This window comes from Glandiceps talaboti, chromosome 14 (assembly GCF_964340395.1).
Source record: "Glandiceps talaboti chromosome 14, keGlaTala1.1, whole genome shotgun sequence".
In the NCBI taxonomy this organism is placed as follows: Eukaryota; Metazoa; Hemichordata; class Enteropneusta; family Spengelidae; genus Glandiceps; species Glandiceps talaboti.
Window position 1 is genome coordinate 22,655,611 of NC_135562.1, and position 25,535 is coordinate 22,681,145.

General features: G+C 32.7%; 1 protein-coding gene across 2 annotated transcripts in view; it reads left to right on the top strand.

Moving 5' to 3' along the window:
- Positions 1 to 25,030, top strand: part of LOC144445766 (uncharacterized) — a 45,914-nt gene extending 20,884 nt beyond the window's left edge. The window contains exons 1-2 of one of the 2 annotated variants that reach the window (XM_078135408.1): positions 3,567 to 3,702; positions 22,975 to 25,030. In XM_078135408.1, the coding sequence (XP_077991534.1) occupies positions 23,032 to 24,921 (1,890 nt within the window). In that variant the 5' untranslated portion in view covers positions 3,567 to 3,702; positions 22,975 to 23,031 and the 3' untranslated portion in view covers positions 24,922 to 25,030. Of the gene's footprint in view, positions 1 to 3,566; positions 3,703 to 22,974 lie in introns of those variants that run through there. The other variant, XM_078135406.1, reaches the window with a different exon arrangement.
- Positions 25,031 to 25,535: the final 505 nt, after the last annotated feature.

Sequence of the window (25,535 nt, forward strand, 5' to 3'; positions counted from 1 at the left end):
AACTAATAATAGTCGTCATTAACATTCAATGAAACATTATCATAATGTCGTCTTCTGTAATAGAAATCGTGATCCTAACACACGTTGACCATAAATCTTATAGCAATGTTGACTTACATGTATTAAATGTCAATTATGTATTCACTATCTGCTCATCATAGACCTGTTAACAGTTTTTGATTGTGAGTACAAACTCCTACTTAATGCCATGATTGGAGATTACTAACTCTATCTGTAAAATTATAGTTATATGTAGGATATCACGATATAAGTGGATGAATGTATGGATCAATGCATAAATGATATAAGTGGGTGAATGTATGGATCAATGCATAAATGATATAGGTGGGTGAATGTATGGATCAATGCATAAATGATATAAGTGGATGAATGTATGGATCAATGCATAAATAATATAAGTGGGTGAATGTATGGATCAACGCATAAATGATATAAGTGGATGAATGTATGGATCAATGCATAAATGATATAAGTGGATGAATGTATGGATCAATGCATAAATGATATAAGTGGGTGAATGTATGGATCAATGCATAAATGATATAAGTGGGTGAATGTATGGATCAATACATAAATGATATAAGTGGATGAATGCTTGTATCAATGCATAAATGATATAAGTGGGTGAATGTATGGATCAATGCATAAATGATATAAGTGGATGAATGTATGGATCAATGCATAAATGATATAAGTGGATGAATGCTTGGATCAATGCATGGATCAATGCATAAATGATATAAGTGGGTGAATGTATGGATCAATGCATAAATGATATAAGTGGATGAATGTATGGATCAATGCATAAATGATATAAGTGGATGAATGTATGGATCATTGCATAAATGATATAAGTGGGTGAATGTATGGATCAATGCATAAATGATATAAGTGGATGAATGTATGCATCATTGCATAAATGATATAAGTGGGTGAATGTATGGATCAATGCATAAATAATATAAGTGGATGAATGTATGGATCAATGCATAAATGATATAAGTGGATGAATGTATGGATCAACGCATAAATGATATAAGTGGATGAATGTATGGATCAATGCATAAATGATATAAGTGGATGAATGTATGGATCAATGCATAAATGATATAAGTGGGTGAATGTATGGATCAATGCATAAATGATATAAGTGGATGAATGTATGGATCAATGCATAAATGATATAAGTGGATGAATGTATGGATCAATGCATAAATGATATAAGTGGGTGAATGTATGGATCAATGCATAAATGATATAAGTGGATGAATGTATGGATCAATGCATAAATGATATAAGTGGATGAATGTATGGATCAATGCATAAATGATATAAGTGGGTGAATGTATGGATCAATGCATAAATGATATAAGTGGATGAATGTATGGATCAATGCATAAATGATATAAGTGGATGAATGTATGGATCAATACATAAATGATATAAGTGGGTGAATGTATGGATCAATGCATAAATGATATAAGTGGATGAATGTATGGATCAATGCATAAATGATATAAGTGGATGAATGTATGGATCAATGCATGGATCAATGCATCAATCAATCAATCAATCAATCAATCAATCAATCAATCAATCAATCAATCAACCAACCAACCAACCAACTAACCAACCAACCAACCAACCACCCAGCCAACCAGCCAACCTACCAACCAACCAACCAACCAACCAACCAACCAATTAATCGCTTTACTTCAATTAAGTGTTCAAAAAGTACCATGGCATTTATCAAAAGTCTAGCCATGCATTCAACTATCCAAATAATGCACCAAACATTTTATATGTTAAAACCCCTTGACAGTATAAAAGACTTAAGTGAACGTCCTATGTATGTACAACATGGCATGGTTTGTTGACGGTTTAGAATTATCGTTACATTCAAGCCATCACAATACATGACATCCTAGTATAAGCATAACATTGTAAGTTGAAATCCAGCTGTATAAAAACTATACAATCTATTAACAGTCTATCCAAGCTATTATCAAATATGTTATGACCTTCAACTCAAGATGACGTCACGTCACGTCACGTAAAGGCATCCATCCAATGCACTGACACCGTGGTGACATCGTGGTGACCTCAGCAAAACATGCTTTCAATGTGAGACAAGACCGTGTGTAATCCAATACTTTTTACTCTTTAAGTGCACAGTGATATGACCTAGTTTCAGTCGTTGAATCTCAAAACACATTATAGCAGTGATTGCCTTACGGTTTGGATCATGATTGATTGGCAACCAATAGTTGTTTACTTCATACTCAGTGCTAGTTATCAGATTCAAATCAATACACTCTGTGTTATAGTTATCTTTTTGAGTGAATTCAAATATGATCTTGTCAATAGACTTTATATAGATGTGCTGACATTGACATCCAATCAACCTAGGTCATTTACTGTACATGACCTGTGACCTCTAAATTGACTACGCAGTTATCAGACAACATAATTAATTTAGGTGTAAGCTTATGCTTACAAAATTCAATTCAGGACTGTCATCTAAATTCAATTCAGGACTGTCATCTAAATTTAATTCAGGACTGTCATCTAAATTCTCTTTGTCTTAAATCAAATCACGGAAATCAAAATCGTTCAAAAGAATATCCACTGTGTTTAAGAACGATTTTAATGACGTATAATAATGACGCATGATAATGACATGATAATGACGTGTGATAATGACGTATAATAATGACGTATGATAATGACGTATGATAATGACGTATGATAAAGACATGATAATGACGTGTGATAATGACGTATGATAATGACGTATGATAAAGACATGATAATGACGTGTGATAATGACGTATGATAATGACGTATGATAAAGACATGATAATGACGTATGATAATGACATATGATAATGACGTATGATAAAGACATGATAATGACATGATAATGACGTGTGATAATGACGTATGATAATGTCGTATGATAATGACGTGATAATGACTTATTCAAACCTTTCTTTCTATAATCATAATATCATACGAAAAGTTGTTGGAATAATGGGTGACAGTGACGTCAGTCTTGACGAGATTTATGTGTAAACCTCAATGTAAACAATACAGTGAGTGTGAATATAAAAATGAGAAATAACATCTACGTACAAATACCATGTACATAGAGTGTTTATGGATGATATACAGGTTGTATATGGTTTTAGGTCTAAAACGCTGATAATTCAACACATGTTATGCCTTATGGTGACTAAAACTCTGAAGATAAGACAACCTCCTAGTATTATTACATTAATAATATTGGCGCTATTGTTAGACATCATACAACCACAACGACTTGTGCATCAGCTGTGGTTTAAATGGAACTCTTATTTCAAGTAAGACTGCTACATTAAGCATAGCTTAAGCTGTAATGGAAATCTCGTGCTAGCAGAGAGGACAATTTTTCCACTCGGTTGCCCACACTTGATGATAATACACCTGTTTGTCATGTACAAAGGAGGCCATCGGGGTTTGATGCAATGTAGGCCTGTATATTTACAGTTTGTCATCTTGGTTCATCGTTGTAATTTTAGTGTTCAGAAATAGACTATGAACGAGTTTGGTCAACCTCGGTGATGACAAAACGACATTTTGTTCCAACACGGTTGCATGGGAATGTGACGTCATCAAATATATCGTCTGTCAAAGAAACATGTAAGTAAGTTATTGTAAACCTAGTATATTACGTTATCCAAGACATCATGTCAGATGTCATAGTTGCCAAGACATGGCTGAATCGTGGTATTAAGCAAGACTTAATGCCTTGTCCCTTGTCTTCACTTTCAAAATTGGTCCACCAGGGACTATATATAACTGGAAGGTTCTGACGAGAGTGGTGGTGGGCGTTTAGATGGACCTTGTGGGGGTGCTGGTTTCTTATTTAAATGTCTCACATGTCACCAAAATGACCAACAATTCTTAATACAGTCGTCTTGTACAGTCGTGGTTGTATAAGCTACATGTTTGAAGTGTACATCATTATTATTATTATACCAGTTATAGAGTGTGTAATACAGTAGTCCCACTTGTACTTAAAGCCTAGTATTTGATATCATGTATGGCAGATAGTCTTACTTACTTGTGTCAAACTCATTCTACTGTGTATTGAACAGTCTTACAGTGTCAGTTGGCTGTACAGTTTTCAAACACAAATGTACATGTAAACAACTATATACAGTGTTAATGTACATAGATAGTGTTACAATGTTACAACTATATACAGTGTTAATGTACACAGATAGTTTTACAATGTTACAACTATATACAGTGTTAATGTACATAGATAGTCTTACAATGTTACAACTATATTATACAGTGTTAATGTACATAGATAGTTTTACAATGTTACAACTATATACAGTGTTAATGTACATAGATAGTTTTACAATGTTACAACTATATACAGTGTTAATGTACATAGATAGTTTTACAATGTTACAACTATATACAGTGTTAATGTACATAGTCTTACATTGTTACAACTATACAGTGTTAATGTACATAGATAGTTTTACAATGTTACAACTATATACAGTGTTAATGTACATAGATAGTTTTACAATGTTACAACTATATACAGTGTTAATGTACATAGATAGTATTACAATGTTACAACTATACAGTGTTAATGTACATAGATAATTTTACAATGTTACAACTATATACAGTGTTAATGTACATAGATAGTTTTACAATGTTACAACTATACAGTGTTAATGTACATAGATAGTTTTACAATGTTACAACTATATACAGTGTTAATGTACATAGATAGTTTTACAATGTTACAACTATATACAGTGTTAATGTACACAGATAGTTTTACAATGTTACAACTATATACAGTGTTAATGTACATAGATAGTTTTACAATGTTACAACTATATACAGTGTTAATGTACATAGATAGCCTTACAGTGTTACAACTATACAGTGTTAATGTACATAGATAGTATTACAATGTTACAACTATATATAGTGTTAATGTACATAGATAGTCTTACAATGTTACAACTATATACAGTGTTAATGTACATAGATAGCCTTACAGTGTTACAACTATATACAGTGTTAATGTACATAGATAGTTTTACAATGTTACAACTATATACAGTGTTAATGTACATAGATAGCCTTACAGTGTTACAACTATACACAGTGCTAATGTACCTAAACAGCCGATGTTATGTGATTAAAAATGCATAATAAAAAACTAAAAAAATAAGATATGAACAACTTCTATATATGTCAATAACTTAGATATAAATAATGTCTACATTTGCCAATAACTTAGATATAAATAACTTCTATATTTGTCAATAACTTAGATATAAATAATGTCTACATTTGCCAATAACTTAGATATAAATAACGTCTATATTTGCCAATAACTTAGATATAATGTCTATATTTGTCAATAACTTAGATATAAATAATGTCTATATTTGTCAATAACTTAGATATAATGTCTATATTTGTCAATAACTTAGATATAAATAATGTCTATATTTGTCAATAACTTAGATATAAATAATGTCTATATTTGTCAATAACTTAGATATAAATAATGTCTATATTTGTTAATAACTTAGATATAATGTCTATATTTGTCAATAACTTAGATATAAATAATGTCTATATTTGTCAATAACTTAGATATAAATAATGTCTATATTTGTCAATAACTTAGATATAATGTCTATATTTGTCAATAACTTAGATATAAATAACGTCTATATTTGTCAATAACTTAGATATAATGTCTATATTTGTCAATAACTTAGATATAAATAATGTCTATATTTGTCAATAACTTAGATATAAATAACTTCTATATTTGTCAATAACTTAGATATAAATAATGTCTATATTTGTCAATAACTTAGATATAAATAACGTCTATATTTGTCAATAACTTAGATATAATGTCTATATTTGTCAATAACTTAGATATAAATAATGTCTATATTTGTCAATAACTTAGATATAAATAACTTCTATATTTGTCAATAACTTAGATATAAATAATGTCTATATTTGTCAATAACTTAGATATAAATAACGTCTATATTTGTCAATAACTTAGATATAAATAATGTCTATATTTGTCAATAACTTAGATATAAATAATGTCTATATTTGTCAATAACTTAGATATAAATAATGTCTATATTTGTCAATAACTTAGATATAAATAATGTCTATATTTGTCAATAACTTAGATATAAATAATGTCTATATTTGTCAATAACTTAGATATAATGTCTATATTTGTTAATAACTTAGATATAATGTCTATATTTGTCAATAACTTAGATATAAATAATGTCTATATTTGTCAATAACTTAGATATAAATAATGTCTATATTTGTCAATAACTTAGATATAAATAATGTCTATATTTGTCAATAACTTAGATATAAATAATGTCTATATTTGTCAATAACTTAGATATAATGTCTATATTTGTTAATAACTTAGATATAATGTCTATATTTGTCAATAACTTAGATATAATGTCTATATTTGTCAATAACTTAGATATAAATAACGTCTATATTTGTCAATAACTTAGATATAAATAATGTCTATATTTGTCAATAACTTAGATATAAATAACGTCTATATTTGTCAATAACTTAGATATAAATAATGTCTATATTTGTCAATAACTTAGATATAAATAACTTCTATATTTGTCAATAACTTAGATATAAATAATGTCTATATTTGTCAATAACTTAGATATAAATAACGTCTATATTTGTCAATAACTTAGATATAATGTCTATATTTGTCAATAACTTAGATATAAACATGTATATTTGTCAATAACTTAGATATAATGTCTATATTTGTCAATAACTTAGATATAAATAACGTCTATATTTGTCAATAACTTAGATATAATGTCTATATTTGTCAATAACTTAGATATAAATAACGTCTATATTTGTTAATAACTTAGATATAATGTCTATATTTGTCAATAACTTAGATATAAATAACGTCTATATTTGTTAATAACTTAGATATAATGTCTATATTTGTCAATAACTTAGATATAAATAATGTCTATATTTGTCAATAACTTAGATATAAATAATGTCTATATTTGTCAATAACTTAGATATAAATAACGTCTATATTTGCCAATAACTTAGATATAATGTCTATATTTGTCAATAACTTAGATATAAATAATGTCTATATTTGTCAATAACTTAGATATAAATAATGTCTATATTTGTCAATAACTTAGATATAATGTCTATATTTGTCAATAACTTAGATATAATGTCTATATTTGTCAATAACTTAGATATAAATAACGTCTATATTTGTCAATAACTTAGATATAAATAACGTCTATATTTGTCAATAACTTAGATATAAATAATGTCTATATTTGTCAATAACTTAGATATAAATAACGTCTATATTTGTCAATAACTTAGATATAATGTCTATATTTGTCAATAACTTAGATATAAATAATGTCTATATTTGTCAATAACTTAGATATAAATAACTTCTATATTTGTCAATAACTTAGATATAAATAATGTCTATATTTGTCAATAACTTAGATATAAATAACGTCTATATTTGTCAATAACTTAGATATAAATAATGTCTATATTTGTCAATAACTTAGATATAAATAATGTCTATATTTGTTAATAACTTAGATATAATGTCTATATTTGTCAATAACTTAGATATAAATAATGTCTATATTTGTCAATAACTTAGATATAAATAATGTCTATATTTGTCAATAACTTAGATATAATGTCTATATTTGTCAATAACTTAGATATAAATAATGTCTATATTTGTCAATAACTTAGATATAAATAATGTCTATATTTGTCAATAACTTAGATATAAATAATGTCTATATTTGTCAATAACTTAGATATAAACATGTATATTTGTCAATAACTTAGATATAAATAACTTCTATATTTGTCAAAAACTTAGATATAGATAACGTCTATATTTGTCTATAAATGTTGCAGTCACTTGTTGCATTCGCGCGTTTTATTGCTGCCGTCACTGTCTGCATCCGACTGATTTATTGTTGTTGCTGCACCCACGTGTTTTACTATTCCAATTATTTGCTGTTTTCATGTTTTATTGATGCTTCATACATGTTTGCATTCAATGTTTGCATTCAATGTTTGCATTCAATGTTATTGTTAATGTTATTTATATATGGCATTGTTGCAATAACTTCCTACTTTCATATGTTTTGGTCATTGAAGTCACCTGCTACATTAATATGTTTTAGTGTTGAAATCCCTTGCCGCATACATGTGTTTGGTCGTTCATATCTCAGGTGCATTGAGGGAAAATCGTGAGCAATCGTTAGATGTAAAGAACGAGATAGCCTTACAAATGCACAGATGTTACTATAGCAACTGTGACTATTAGTACTAATGAGACAAGTTGACTATGTAGTATTACTCATTACTAAGACAAATGGCCAGAAGGGTCTACATGACCTACACAAACAATGACTGATTGATTGATATGATTTGGCGGAAGATACCACTCCAAAGAAGCTCTACAACGGGTAGTCTATCAACTACTGAAACATGTTGTCTGGTGTATAATTTTAGGACCAGAATGGACGCATTACATTAGACTTTAACCATTTACCAATAGTTTTGTTGTAAATTTAGAGTCTTTATTTATTCTCACTTGATGGTAGCATTGTTTTACAAAGTGTCATTGATATCATTAGTCTCTTTATCGTTCCTCTCGATGTTTAATCTCCTTTCAATATGTTATGTTGCAAGGTATCAGATGAAATATTACATGGTTACTAACAACACACTTCACTTGTACACATAAAGGTTATTTCCTGAATGTTGTCAAATATAGAATTGGAATGTTGAATGTGTGTTTTATCCCATTGCCATGCGATGATACAATATCGATTGAATGATTTGTATACATAGGGATATTTTTAGATTGACGATAACAGTTATACTATACAGTCTACGCTCAGTAGAATAGAATGCATGATTGAATATGAAAGGTTACCATGTACAGTTGTGCATGTAATAACACCCTCTTTCATTTCCAACCCCGACTACATACGTAGGTGTTGATCGGTTTATGATAGCACCCATTGTTTGAAGACGGCTACTGTATGGCAGCCTGTGTCTTTTTCATATGTGCGCATTGGTAATATAACTGTTGAGACGAAGTAAAATAAATATTTGGTTCCGATTGCTCGATCACGTGTTCTTTATTTTTACTGTATCGATCGGAAACGTTTTTATATCGTTAGAGAAATAGCATGATGATTCCAAAAATAAGAAAAGATAACATTAGATAAGATAAGATGAGATAAAATAAGACAAGATACAGCAACGTAACGTAACGTAACGTAACGTAACGTAACGTAACGTGACGTGACTTAACATAACAAAACATAACACAATATAATATAATATAATATAATATAATATAATATAATATAATATAATATAATATAATATAATATAACACAACATAATGTAACACAACATAATGTAATATATTAATTTCACAAAAGTAAAAAGGACAATTAGAACAACGAAAAATATTCAGCTTAGGCCTTTGGTCAACATTGCGTAATTTGTACATAACATTATCATGAGTCCAACAAATAATAATATCCATTCACACTGTTTAAATTAAGTAAAACCAGCCATTCACATTTCAATGCTGTTTAAATTAAGTAAAACCAGCCATTCACATTGCAATGTTGTTTAAGTTTACTAATACAAGCCATTCACGTTGACATGCTGTTTAAATTAGCTAAAATCAGCCATTCACATTGACATGCTGTTTAAATTGACCAATACAAGCCATTCACGTTGCAATGCTGTTTAAATTAACTAATACCAGCCATTCACATTGACATGCTGTTTAAATTGACCAATACAAGCCATTCACGTTGACATGCTGTTTAAATTAACTGAAACCAGCCATTCACATTGACATGCTGTTTAAATTGACCAATACAAGCCATTCACATTGACATGCTGTTTAAATTGACCAATACAAGCCATTCACGTTGACATGCTGTTTAAATTAGCTGAAACCAGCCATTCACATTGACATGCTGTTGAAATTAACTAATACCAGCCATTCACATTGACATGCTGTTTAAATTGACCAATACAAGCCATTCACGTTGACATGCTGTTTAAATTAGCTGAAACCAGCCATTCACATTGAAATGCTGTTTAAATTAACTAACACCAGCCAATCAAATTTCACTCCATGCACACATAATTTCAAAGTACTATTTGGTCTAGCCTCAGGTCCAGCTTAGATTGTAAAGTAACTGTCTGTCAGATTGTTGTTGACACATAAACATGCACAGAAACAGACATATACATAGAAAGTCCCTTAAAAATATTTTGTAATGTATTCTGATGACAGTGCAACAGTTTAACACCATATGTTAAACTGAATGTTTTCCGGTAGGGCTTTCAATTACTTCCTTTGCCCATTATCAGAGATTGTAAACTTAAAAAAAAAACATGTTATATGACTTAGTTTGTAAATATCATTAATTATGCAAATGAATCATTAAAATTGAATACTATATTAACTGGTTGTACACAAGCACATTATCATCAATGTTTAAAAAATTTGATTATATGAAGTTGTAAGATTACATGCTTCATATATTGTCTAATGTCTTCAATTATTACCTAATAATTAGATATTACCTAATGTCTTTAATTATGCAAATAATTCTGTGAAATTAAAACTTCAACTTTGTAGGGCACATTTTAAGATATTGCCTATATAACCGAAAATCATTACATCATTAGTGTTCATAGAATGTTTAACTAAACCTACTCAGGTCTAGCCATTGCCCTAAAAAGGTGATACATAGATGTGATTACAATACTGTGGTGATAAATAAATGTCAATGCAATACTGGAGTGATAAATAAATGTGATTGCAATACTGTGGTGATAAATTAATGTCAATGCAATACTGGAGTGATAAATAAATGTGATTACAATACTGTGGTGATAAATTAATGTGATTACAATACTGTGGTGATAAATAAATGTCAATGCAATACTGGAGTGATAAATAAATGTGATTGCAATACTGGGGTGATAAATTAATGTCAATGCAATACTGGAGTGATAAATAAATGTGATTGCAATACTGGGGTGATAAATTAATGTCAATGCAATATTGGAGTGATAAATAAATGTGATTACAATACTGTGGTGATAAATTAATGTGATTGCAATACTGTGGTGATAAATAAATGTCAATGCAATACTGGAGTGATAAATAAATGTGATTGCAATACTGTGGTGATAAATTAATGTCAATGCAATACTGGAGTGATAAATAAATGTGATTACAATACTGTGGTGATAAATTAATGTGATTACAATACTGTGGTGATAAATAAATGTCAATGCAATACTGGAGTGATAAATAAATGTGATTGCAATACTGGGGTGATAAATTAATGTCAATGCAATACTGGAGTGATAAATAAATGTGATTGCAATACTGGGGTGATAAATTAATGTCAATGCAATACTGGAGTGATAAATAAATGTGATTGCAATACTGGGGTGATAAATTAATAAATGTGAATGCAATACTGGGGTGATAAATAAATAAATAAATGTGAATGCAATACTGGGGTGATAAATAAATAAATAAATGTGATTGCAATACTGGGGTGATAAATAAATAAATAAATGTGAATGCAATACTGGGGTGATAAATTAATAAATGTGAATGCAATACTGGGGTGATAAATAAATAAATTAATGTGATTGCAATACTGGAGTGATAAATAAATAAATAAATGTGATTGCAATACTGGAGTGATAAATAAATAAATTAATGTGATTGCAATACTGGAGTGATAAATAAATTAATAAATGTGAATGCAATACTGGGGTGATAAATAAATAAATTAATGTGATTGCAATACTGGGGTGATAAATAAATAAATAAATGTGATTGCAATACTGGAGTGATAAATAAATGTGATTGCAATACTGTGGTGATAAATTAATAATGTGATTACAATACTGTGGTGATATATTAATGTGATTGCAATACTGGGGTGATAAATAAATAAATGTGAATGCAATACTGGGGTGATAAATTAATGTCAATGCAATACTGGGGTGATAAATAAATAAATGTGATTGCAATACTGGGGTGATAAATAAATAAATGTGATTGCAATACTGGGGTGATAAATAAATAAATGTGAATGCAATACTGGGGTGATAAATTAATGTCAATGCAATACTGGGGTGATAAATAAATAAATGTGATTGCAATACTGGGGTGATAAATAAATAAATGTGAATGCAATACTGGGGTGATAAATTAATGTCAATGCAATACTGGGGTGATAAATAAATAAATGTGATTGCAATACTGGGGTGATAAATAAATAAATGTGATTGCAATACTGGGGTGATAAATAAATAAATATGATTACGATACTGGGGTGATAAATAAATAAATGTGATTACAATACTGGGGTGATAAATAAATAAATGTGATTGCAATACTGGGGTGATAAATAAATAAATGTGAATGCAATACTGGGGTGATAAATAAATAAATGTGATTGCAATACTGGGGTGATAAATTAATGTGATTGCAATACTGGGGTGATAAATAAATAAATGTGATTGCAATACTGGGGTGATAAATAAATAAATGTGATTACAATACTGGGGTGATAAATAAATAAATGTGATTGCAATACTGTGGTGATAAATAAATAAATGTGATTGCAATACTGGGGTGATAAATAAATAAATGTGATTGCAATACTGGGGTGATAAATAAATAAATGTGATTGCAATACTGGGGTGATAAATTAATGTGATTACAATACTGGGGTGATAAATTAATGTGATTACAATACTGGGGTGATAAATTAATGTGATTACAATACTGGGGTGATAAATTAATGTGATTACAATACTGTGGTGATAAATTAATGTGATTACAATACTGGGGTGATAAATTAATGTGATTACAATACTGGGGTGATAAATTAATGTGATTACAATACTGGGGTGATAAATTAATGTGATTACAATACTGGGGTGATAAATTAATGTGATTACAATACTGTGGTGATAAATAAATGTGATTACAATACTGGGGTGATAAATAAATGTGATTACAATACTGGGGTGATAAATTAATGTGATTACAATACTGTGGTGATAAATAAATGTGATTACAATACTGGGGTGATAAATTAATGTGATTACAATACTGGGGTGATAAATTAATGTGATTACAATACTGGGGTGATAAATAAATGTGATTACAATACTGGGGTGATAAATAAATAAATGTGATTGCAATACTGGGGTGATAAATTAATGTGATTACAATACTGGGGTGATAAATTAATGTGATTACAATACTGTGGTGATAAATAAATGTGATTACAATACTGGGGTGATAAATTAATGTGATTACAATACTGTGGTGATAAATTAATAAGATTACAATACTGGTGATAAATTAATACGATTACAATACTGGGGTGATAAATTAATGTGATTACAATACTGGGGTGATAAATTAATGTGATTACAATACTGGGGTGATAAATTAATAAATGTGAATGCAATACTGGGGTGATAAATTAATGTGATTGCAATACTGGGGTGATAAATTAATGTGATTACAATACTGGGGTGATAAATTAATGTGATTACAATACTGGGGTGATAAATTAATGTGATTACAATACTGTGGTGATAAATTAATGTGATTGTAATACTGGGGTGATAAATTAATGTGATTACAATACTGTGGTGATAAATAAATGTGATTGCAATACTGTGGTGATAAATAAATGTGATTACAATACTGGGGTGATAAATTAATGTGATTACAATACTGTGGTGATAAATTAATGTGATTGTAATACTGGGGTGATAAATTAATGTGATTACAATACTGTGGTGATAAATAAATGTGATTGCAATACTGTGGTGATAAATAAATGTGATTACAATACTGGGGTGATAAATTAATGTGATTACAATACTGTGGTGATAAATAAATGTGATTGCAATACTGGGGTGATAAATTAATGTGATTACAATACTGTGGTGATAAATAAATGTGATTACAATACTGTGGTGATAAATAAATGTGATTACAATACTGTGGTGATAAATAAATGTGATTACAATACTGTGGTGATAAATAAATGTGATTACAATACTGGGGTGATAAATTAATGTGATTACAATACTGTGGTGATAAATAAATGTGATTACAATACTGTGGTGATAAATAAATGTGATTACAATACTGTGGTGATAAATAAATGTGATTACAATACTGTGGTGATAAATAAATGTGATTACAATACTGTGGTGATAAATAAATGTGATTACAATACTGGGGTGATAAATAAATGTGATTACAATACTGTGGTGATAAATTAATGTGATTACAATACTGTGGTGATAAATAAATGTGATTACAATACTGTGGTGATAAATAAATGTGATTACGATACTGGGGTGATAAATTAATGTGATTACAATACTGTGGTGATAAATAAATGTGATTACAATACTGTGGTGATAAATAAATGTGATTACAATACTGGGGTGATAAATTAATGTGATTACAATACTGGGGTGATAAATTAATGTGATTACAATACTGTGGTGATAAATTAATGTGATTACAATACTGTGGTGATAAATAAATGTGATTGCAATACTGTGGTGATAAATAAATGTGATTACAATACTGGGGTGATAAATAAATATGATTACAATACTGTGGTGATAAATAAATGTGATTACAATACTGGGGTGATAAATTAATGTGATTACAATACTGTGAGAGTGAGACACGGTGGCAGTGTGTGTGTTATGATGGTAGGAGATGAGTGAGACACGGTGGCAGTGTGTGACGTGTTATGATGGTAGGAGATGAGTGAGACACGGTGACAGTGTGTGTGTTATGATGGTAGGAGATGAGTGGGACACGGTGGCAGTGTGTGACGTGTTATGATGGTAGGAGATGAGTGAGACACGGTGGCAGTGTGTGTGTGTTATGATGGTAGGAGATGAGTGAGACACGGTGGCAGTGTGTGTGTGTTGTGATGGTAGGAGATGAGTGAGACACGGTGGCAGTGTGTGTGTTGTGATGATAGGAGACAAGTGAGACACGGTGGCAGTGTGTGTGTTATGATCGTAGGAGACGAGTGAGACACGGTGGCAGTGTGTGACGTGTTATGATGGTAGGAGATGAGTGAGACACGGTGGCAGTGTGTGACGTGTTATGATGGTAGGAGATGAGTGAGACACGGTGGCAGTGTGTGTGTTATGATGGTAGGAGACAAGTGAGACACAGTGGCAGTGTGTGACGTGTTATGATGATAGGAGACAAGTGACACACGGTGGCAGTGTGTGACGTTATGATGGTAGGAGATGAGTGAGACACGGTGGCAGTGTGTGACGTGTTATGATGGTAGGAGATGAGTGAGACACGGTGGCAGTGTGTGTTATGATGGTAGGAGACAAACGTGAAAGGGCGGGTTATGATTGTAAGGGTCGCTAACATACTTGACATTAAGACGATACTGATACACATAGAGACAACATATGAGCCGTATGATAAGGCCAACTTTCACGGCCTTTTCGTACACAATAAACAAACATATAGTCAATTTTGGTAATTGGATACTTTGCAGATAAACACAGTTTAGATAAAAATGCTGGGATGAAAACATAGAGGCCTCTGTTTAAGGTCAAAGAAAGGTCATTAATTGGAAATATTTGAAAGAAATTCCGACTGGCTATTTGTTTTTCCGTCACGAAACATTCAGCAATTTGACAAATGACAGATACTCGTGTTAAACGCTAGAAAACATGATATCTAAGTTTTCGCTGATTACAATTCAAATGACTGCTTTGTAGTTATACATTATATTAGGACTGAACCATCTTACAATTGAATATTTACAACTGTCTCTTACCCATACTTATTAAGTTACTTGATAGACTGTTGTTGTTGTTGTTGTTGTTGTTGTTGTTGTTGTTGTCGTCGTCGTAACAACAACGTTAAATATTTATAGATCTTCATCTCCAGTGTACTGAATGATATATATTAATTATATAGAGGATACTGGTAAAATGATATTTCCTATCTCAAGCTGGGATTTACCCCAGTGACACACAATGAGCCGATATAGAGCATGGCATATAGTTAACCTGTATAGTAACACTCGTCGTGAATATCAGTTACTTCTTTATTCTTATCAGGTACTGTATTACGATATTATTGCTGTTACCATGGTGTGTTTGAACAATGCAGGTCACTATATGTCAGTTACAAAGTTCATAGGTCACATTGCAATATCACGTGACGAATATAGATGGAAGACGTTCTGTACATTGACAGTATACATATAATAACGGTCTTTGAAATCAACTTTACATGTAATATTGTCAGTCCTTTGAAATTCGCAATATAGTGTTTATTGTGACATTCGCTCACCATAGTGTTTGTTGTGACATTCGCTCACCATAGTGCTTATTGTGACATTCACTCATCATAATGTTTGTTGTGACATTCACTCACCATAGTGTCTATTGTGACATTCGCTCACTATAGTATTTATTGTGACATTCACTCATCATAGTGTTTGTTGTGACATTCACTCACCATAGTTACTATCGTGACATTCGCTCACCATATTGTTTATTGTGACATTTACTCACCATAGTGTTTATTGTGACATTCGCTCACCATAGTGTTTGTTGTGACATTCGCTCACCATAGTGCTTATTGTGACATTCACTCATCATAATGTTTGTTGTGACATTCACTCACCATAGTGTCTATTGTGACATTCGCTCACTATAGTGTCTATTGTGACATTCACTCATCATAGTATTTGTTGTGACATTCACTCACCATAGTTACTATCGTGACATTCGCTCACCATATTGTTTATTGTGACATTCACTCACCATAGTGTCTATTGTGACATTCGCTCACCATAGTGTCTATTGTGACGTTCACACACCATAGTGTTTATTGTGACGTTCACTCATCATAGTGTTTGTTGTGACATTCACTCACCATAGTGCTTATTGTGACATTCACTCACTTTAGTGTCTATTGTGACATTCGCTCACCAGTGTCTATTGTGACATTAACTCATCATAGTGTTTGTTGTGCCATTCGCTCACCATAGTGCTTATTGTGACATTCACTCACCATAGTGTCTATTGTGACATTCGCTCACCATAGTGTTTGTTGTGACATTCGCTAACTATAGTGCTTATTGTGACATTCGCTCACCATAGTGTTTGTTGTGACATTCGCTCACCATAGTGTTTATTGAGACATTCGCTCACCATAGTGTTTGTTGTGACATTCACTCACCATAGTGTCTATTGTGACATTTACTTACCATAGTGTCTATTGTGACATTCGCTCACCATAGTGTTCATTGGGCATTCACTCACCATAGTGTCTATTATGACATTCACAGTGTCTTATGTGACATTCACTTACCATAGTGTCTATTGGGCATTCACTCATCATATTGTCTATTGTAACATTCACTCACCATAGTGTCTATTGTGACATTCATTCACCATAGTGTCTATAGGGCATTCACTCATCATATTGTCTATTGTAGCATTCACTTTTCATAGTGTCTATTATGACATTCACAGTGTCTTATGTGACATTCACTCGCCATGGTGAGTTAATGTCACAATAGTCACTATGGTGAGCGAATGCCACAATAGAAAATATAGAAAGTGAATGTCATAATAGACACTTTTTAAAATTTATTAGTACGTTTGACAAGAAGTATATGCAATGGTGAGTGAATGTCACAATAGACACTATGGTGAGTGAATGTCACAATAGACACTATGGTGAGTGAGCGTCACAATAAACAGTGGTATAAATAAACTACCCCGTTCATTTCAAAGTTTGTGGTGTACGTGTACAGTGGTATAAATAAACTACCCCGTTCATTTCACAGTTTGTGGTGTAAGTACGTGTACAGTGGTATAAATAAACTACCCCGTTCATTTCACAGTTTGTGATGTACGTACGTGTACAGTGGTATAAATAAACTACCCCGTTTATTTCACAGTTTGTGGTGTACGTGTACAGTGGTATAAATAAACTACCCCGTTTATTTCACAGTTTGTGATGTACGTACGTGTACAGCGGTATAAATAAACTACCCCGTTTATTTCACAGTTTGTGGTGTACGTACGTGTACAGCGGTATAAATAAACTACCCCGTTTATTTCACAGTTTGTGGTGTACGTACGTGTACAGCGGTATAAATAAACTACCCCGTTTATTTCACAGTTTGTGGTGTACGTACGTGTACAGCGGTATATATAAACTACCCCGTTTATTTCACAGTTTGTGGTGTACGTACGTGTACAGTGGTATAAATAAACTACCCCGTTTATTTCACAGTTTGTGGTGTACGTACGTGTACAGTGGTATAAATAAACTACCCCGTTTATTTCACAGTTTGTGGTGTACGTACGTGTACAGTGGTATAAATAAACTACCCCGTTTATTTCACAGTTTGTGGTGTACGTACGTGTACAGTGGTATAAATAAACTACCCCGTTTATTTCACAGTTTGTGGTGTACGTACGTGTACAGTGGTATAAATAAACTACCCCGTTTATTTCACAGTTTGTGGTGTACGTACGTGTACAGTGGTATAAATAAACTACCCCGTTTATTTCACAGTTTGTGGTGTACGTACGTGTACAGTGGTATAAATAAACTACCCCGTTTATTTCACAGTTTGTGATGTACGTACGTGTACAGTGGTATAAATAAACTACCCCGTTTATTTCACAGTTTGTGATGTACGTACGTGTACAGTGGTATAAATAAACTACCCCGTTTATTTCACAGTTTGTGATGTACGTACGTGTACAGTGGTATAAATAAACTACCCCGACCATCTCACATTGTTTTCAAATTCAAGGAATCCTTATACAGTTGATCATTTGGCAAGTATTCAATCCGCAAATCAACCATTACAAAAGAAATAAATTTCAATGAATATTCAGATTTGTAAGTGAACTGAGCAAAGAATGATAAACACTGAGCTAGGTTTTATATCAAATGACACTCTTTATCTGAATAAAAAATTAGCTATATGTGTACCTATTAAAATATGTGTTGAACTTAACTAAAGCTAAGGAGCTCGGTATATGAATTGATACAGTCAATTATTTCACTAAGAGTTTATCTAATTGCGAATGTGAATGAAAACATGAAACGTTATGGAACATGTGTTTACGATCGATAACCCGACCAACTTTAGTTTAAATCACTGACCCTAATTAGACATTTTGCAAAATGGTAATATAGTAACAATTTACTGTTATTTCCATATACATGTACATCTTTATGCATTTGCATTTTTGTGATCGGAAAAAAAATACATTTTTGTTTATTACCTTTTCCGGAAAATTTTGAAAGGGTTTTAATGATGACCGCGATTAGCTACGGATTGTATTTTTCTCCAATTGTATGTATGTGTGTATGTATGTATGTGTGAATGTATGTGTGTATGTATGTATCTATGTATGTATGTGTGTATGTGTGTATGTATGTATGTATGTATGTATGTATGTATGTATGTATGTATGAGTGTGTGTGTATGTATGTATGTATGTATGTATGTATGTATGTATGTATGTATGTATTGTGTTTACGTAAAAACACGTACGCAAGCGTGACAGACAGACAGACAGACAGACAGACAGACAGACAGACAGACAGACAGACAGACAGACAGACAGACAGACAGACAGACAGACAAACCTGTGACAGTGTATTGTGGCGGGAGGTAACTGTGTTACAGAAGCTGTTACAAACCAGCAAATTGTTATTACCATGTTTGACAAAGTGTAAGATGATTAATTAGAGGCTATGAGGGTATAGCATGTACATAGGTGTAGACGTATCTGTCTCGTTGTACCTCATTTTAGTCCACAGGTGTCGGCGGTGTGCCGTCTACAGGTCGTAGTCCTGTTTACGGTCAGGGATGACATCACAGCTTACAATGTAAGGGAGCGATCATTTTTTACGGCCTGGGGTGGGCCGGTAAATCAGGGGGGGGGGCACCTCAATTTGGGACTCAAAGAAGGGGGGGGGCATCATTTTTACGAGTTGAATAAGGGGGGGGGGGGTCACCTTTTTTTCAACTAAACAAAATCATGAGCCATGCTACTGTACTTCAATGTCCATTTAATATCATAACTAGGCCAAAGCTCCTAAGCTCGCACAGCTGGATAGATTCATTTGTGACCGGCTGCCTCACAATGATATCATAGATAGCACCCTTGGCATTGAGATTGCACATCGTACATAGAACTTGCATGCATAGTCATTGTACCGCAATGCATCCTTGGGTAAAACCACCAAAATAACATCACTTAGTGTATAGGACACGCATGCGTACTAGTCATTGAGCCGCTATGCTGCTGCTTGTGGGCGCTGTGCCAGCTATTAAACAAAAAAATGTATGTGCATAAAATAAACCATAAACAAATAGCTATAAATATTCAAATATAACAAACTCTGTCTCTTGATACATCCAATACATATGGTATGGCGTCACAACACTGCACCATGGCCACCTTTAAGCAACAGTTATTTGTTAGAAAATTGACTTCTCGCTATTGCACGCCATGAGTTGCATTGTGTCATCTTGTGGTACAAAAACTTGCATGTGTAGCTGTACATGTAAAACATAAGAAATGAAATACCTTAAGACTTACTGGCTCTAAAATCTGTTCCTCCATTGACCTGAACATGTTGAATTGTGTACAAACATAACCAATTTAGGACACTTTGAAATAATATGTGGCAAACACTGTGACTGAAAGTGCCTGACCCAGCCTGTGTCTAGATATTGGATATTCAATGTCCATGTATATAGTTAGTCTAGTTCCTATACATTTTTGTACATATAATGTATGATAACTACGATGTGGGGCGAGAGGGGGTCTTTTATAATGAAATCTGTTTTGTACCCCAATACAAACATTTCCAAAAATGTCAAATTGAAAAATGGCAAAAAGATTTGTTATGCATGGCCCTAAAATACATTATTGTGCCAATAAAAAGCTATTTTTTCCTCACTACATACTGGCTTTGTATTCATGGCACTACATGATACTACATACTGATTTTAAATTGATTGTGCTGTCTGCAACAATTTTACCAATTTAGTTAGAAGGGGTGAGGAAGGGGTTCTGAGGCCTTACTAAAAGAATTTGTTTTTTTACCTACTGATCTCACCCCTAATATGTTGATTTATCATACATGTACAAACTATTGAACTGTTACTTGGCATGGCTATAGTACGAACTACATGTCTTATCAAAAATAACTTTCCTGTGTTTGTGTTTCACTTCTTCTCTGATACCTGTGACCATCACCAAGTTTAATACATGTTACCAGGCTACATGTGAAACCCCCTTTTCTCTTGCTATTGTTTTACACTATAAACTACCAAGAAAGAAATATATTCCAAGGTGAACACAATATTAACCGGATTCTCAGAGAATATATATTATGTGCATGACTGATAAACAAAGTTATAAACACAGACTTGTTTGATGATGATCTAGTAAAGGGCTATTTACTGGAGCCAGAACTTCTATAGTACTGACACGGTGCAAAGTTATGAGGAAAATTTGATTTTACATCCTCTGGAATATCTAGTATCCACATTGAGTGACTGTATACTGAGAGTAAAATTTTGTCAGCAGATCATGTTACATTTCCTTGGTATTAGAGTGTATTTATTTTCAAGGCTATCATGTTACCAACAATATACTGGACAACATAGCCAGTAGTAAGTGAATTGGATTAGTAATCTAGTTTAGAAACAACTGTAGTACAGAAAACATTTTTATGACATTTTTAATTTCTATTTTGAAACCAATGACATTTATCACATTTTCATTATTCAAAACCTTTCAAAATTATCAGCATGGTCAATGAATGGGGGGGGGGGAGTTTTGAGTCAGTGCCATGATTAAACTGAACAATTATGGACAGGACAAACAAGTGCCTTGAGGAGTGCAAACGTGTACATGTATGGAAAGCCGCAGTTGTGTTAAGTCTAAAGAAAACAATATATTGACTATATGATGTGAACATATCTTTATATGACGTAAACAATTCATTATATGATGCAAGTACATCATTATGTGTGACAGTTATGGACATGGGTTTACAAGTATATTAACTCTATTTATAATATTGTACTTGATAATTAGCTGAATTAATAAATATTAATAGTTCACTCAATCTAAGAGATATCCTAGAACTGTTGGTTACTAAACCATGAATATTTTGTACGTCTGTGAACAGACAATCATACTTTTCATAGGGTTCCTATCTAAAGAGCTTTATACATGTGAAGCAATGGATTTGGGATAGCAAATTTACCAGATACACTTAAAATTACTGAAAATGTAACATGTAAAATTAACTGTGCAGTGTGCGGTATTTTGCTTTGAGAATAGAGTGTCTTTTGCAAGAACAAAAAGTGTTTCTTGTCAACATATGGGGGGGGGGGTCATTGTGTTTTTTATTTGTCAGAGGGGGGGGTGGATTGTTTTGTGAACGAATTGTAGGGGGGGGGGGGTCGTCACTATTTTTAAGTATAACATGAACAAATAGTCACCGGCCCAACCCCGGCCGTAAAAACTGATCACTCCCTAAGACCAATCCAACCATTAATTGTGTAAAAGGCCATAAATGACTTGCTGTGTTTGACTTCAAAGCGCTCTCAAATGGTAATTAATTATAATTCTATTTCATGTTCACTGTTTCAGAAAATACGTCAGATGACTCCGTGAATAGGAATGCCATAGGATCACGTGATTAACAATATGATCAACGCCAGAGGAGGTCTCAGTGGAAGGGTCCGCAAAAAAAGTAACAGAGGTTTTGATATACACCGAGACTCGCATATCTTTGCAAATAGAGCAACCGATGAAGAACGATTTCCAGATTTGAAACCTGGCTTCAATAAACCCGCCTGTTGCGCTGTTTTAATAGGACTTGTTATCTTCGTGGGGGGTCTTGGAATGACTGTACTAGGATATTATGCAGAGCAACTGTCGGATCTCAGTGACAATGATAACAGTGTAAAACTTATCAGTGAGAAGCAAAATTATCAACATTTGTACAACTTTCGTATAGTGGGACCAATTATTATGGGCTGTGGGATTTTTACTATTCTATGTGCTTGCGTGGTTCTACAGGAAGCGAGAGAAAAGAAAAAAATGGTGCATTTAAAGAAAGACACTAATGTGACACAGTTGCCAAATTACACGACAGTTACGTCAAAAAATACCAGAAAAAATTCCCTCGATGTAGTTCCGGGCACTTCCGGGATATCTCGACTCCATCCGTGTAACTTAAACAGAAGTCAGACGAGTATGCGGAGCGATAGTTTAGCAGTTCCAGGACATTCGGTACCAAGTTTACTCTTTACCGAGGATCAGACCCAGGTACCTACGCGTGCCTCAGATAACCAAAATCTATCATTAAGTCAACGATTAGCCATTAGTCAAGAACGGTTTAAAGTTCCTAATTCACCCATGATTATGATCCATCGTTCTAGTATGTCAGATCTAGCCATGCTTACACCGGTAGACGGGGACAAATCATTCTCTTACTTTAATGACGCCTACCAGACAACAGGAAGTGATTCGTCAAAAAGAGCCACCGATGGATCACCTTCAAATGCTTCAATTCAACGCATGTCTAGTTCAGAGAGTGGAAGTTATGGCAGTTTTACCGACAGTAAAAGCAATAGTAGTGATGAAGGAGAAAAACCCGAGAGGACGCCACCAGGAGGTATTAGTAGCGAATACGAAAACTCTAAAAGAAACAGCAAAGATTATTTTGAAAAACCAAACCTGTTGCAAGCTACTTTGACGACTACACGAAGACTTTCTATTACTAGTATGTTGAGTGCAAGTACTATAGATTCTATCGATGAGGAAGTGTTACTGAAAGCGACCATGATGATGGAAGATGTGACGAAACAAACAGTGACCATTCCATCAAGCAAGGATTATTCTGATACGTTCGCAGAGAAAAGTAATGTCAAACAGAAATATGTTGAATCTGAATTGGAAGATAAGAAAAGGGCATCATTGCTACCACTGACTGGTAAGGATGGGCATCACAATAGTGATTACCCCATTATTTATGTTGACACTCATGATAACCATGACAACGACATCAAAACTGAACTTGTTGACGCAAAGAACGGAACTTACTCTCCAGTGTACAATCGTGGTGATCCGGTGATTTACGAAAGGAGCCGACATCATAGCATCCCAAAGGAACAACACTCTCTACATAAGAAGGAACAAAGGCATCGCAGTAAAGAAAAAAGACGTCCGAAAAGTGGTAGTGGTCGTGTTTTGGTCCGTCAGGAAAAACATTTTGATGTTCATTCCTCAGATTCGGAAGATGGAAATATTGTGAACAAAGCATACAGGACACATTTACAAGAAATGGCACAAAATGGTAATTTACCACCTGATGAAGTTGAAATGACAACATTTCAAAGTAAGGGTATACAAGTTGATAAATATGATAGTCAAGATACGTATTGTGGCGTTGAAATCGTCAGAGAGGACCCTCCCTTGAATTCAGATATAGTTGATGGCATCACGGGTAAAGACTTGTCAGCTGGCCAGTCAACAATCAGAACAAGGCCCAGTATAGAATATAATGACGGTATTAGGGAAGTCACTTTATAAGTGAATTCATATTTTACACAAACCGACAGTAATGACGTTCCGGAGTCCAAGCTCTGTTAAAGTGTATAGTTCACTAGAAATGCTTCAAAGCCAACGAGTCACGTCCGATACGACACACCAACGAGGGGGTGGGTGGTTGGGGTGGGTGGGGGGGTTGAACCATTGCAATGTTCAAAATGACTGGAAAGCGTACTCTATCATTGTACTATAGTAATTAATGAGGCAACAGATGTATTTTCCTTTGTTTTCCCAGCCAATCAGAATGAGCCTCATAAAGTACTTCCGGTCATCTGGAAGTTATATTAAATTTGTCTTGTAAAATGATTATTTTAAATCAAATGATTACATTTTAAATCAAATGATTACATTTTAAATCTTGCACATTTTACTAGTACAATGTAAATGTCATGTATAGTTTTGAACAATTTGTTATCTTCTTTGAATAATATGCACCTTGCCGAGGGTACTTTCCAACAAGACCATTTCGGCATGACTTCTGTTGTTTTTTCTATTCACTAAAACTTACAGCAACCTTTTAACATTGACTAACTTAATACAAACATTACGTGTTTTATCTCTCTTAATCTACGATATGTGAACATTCCAACAATAAG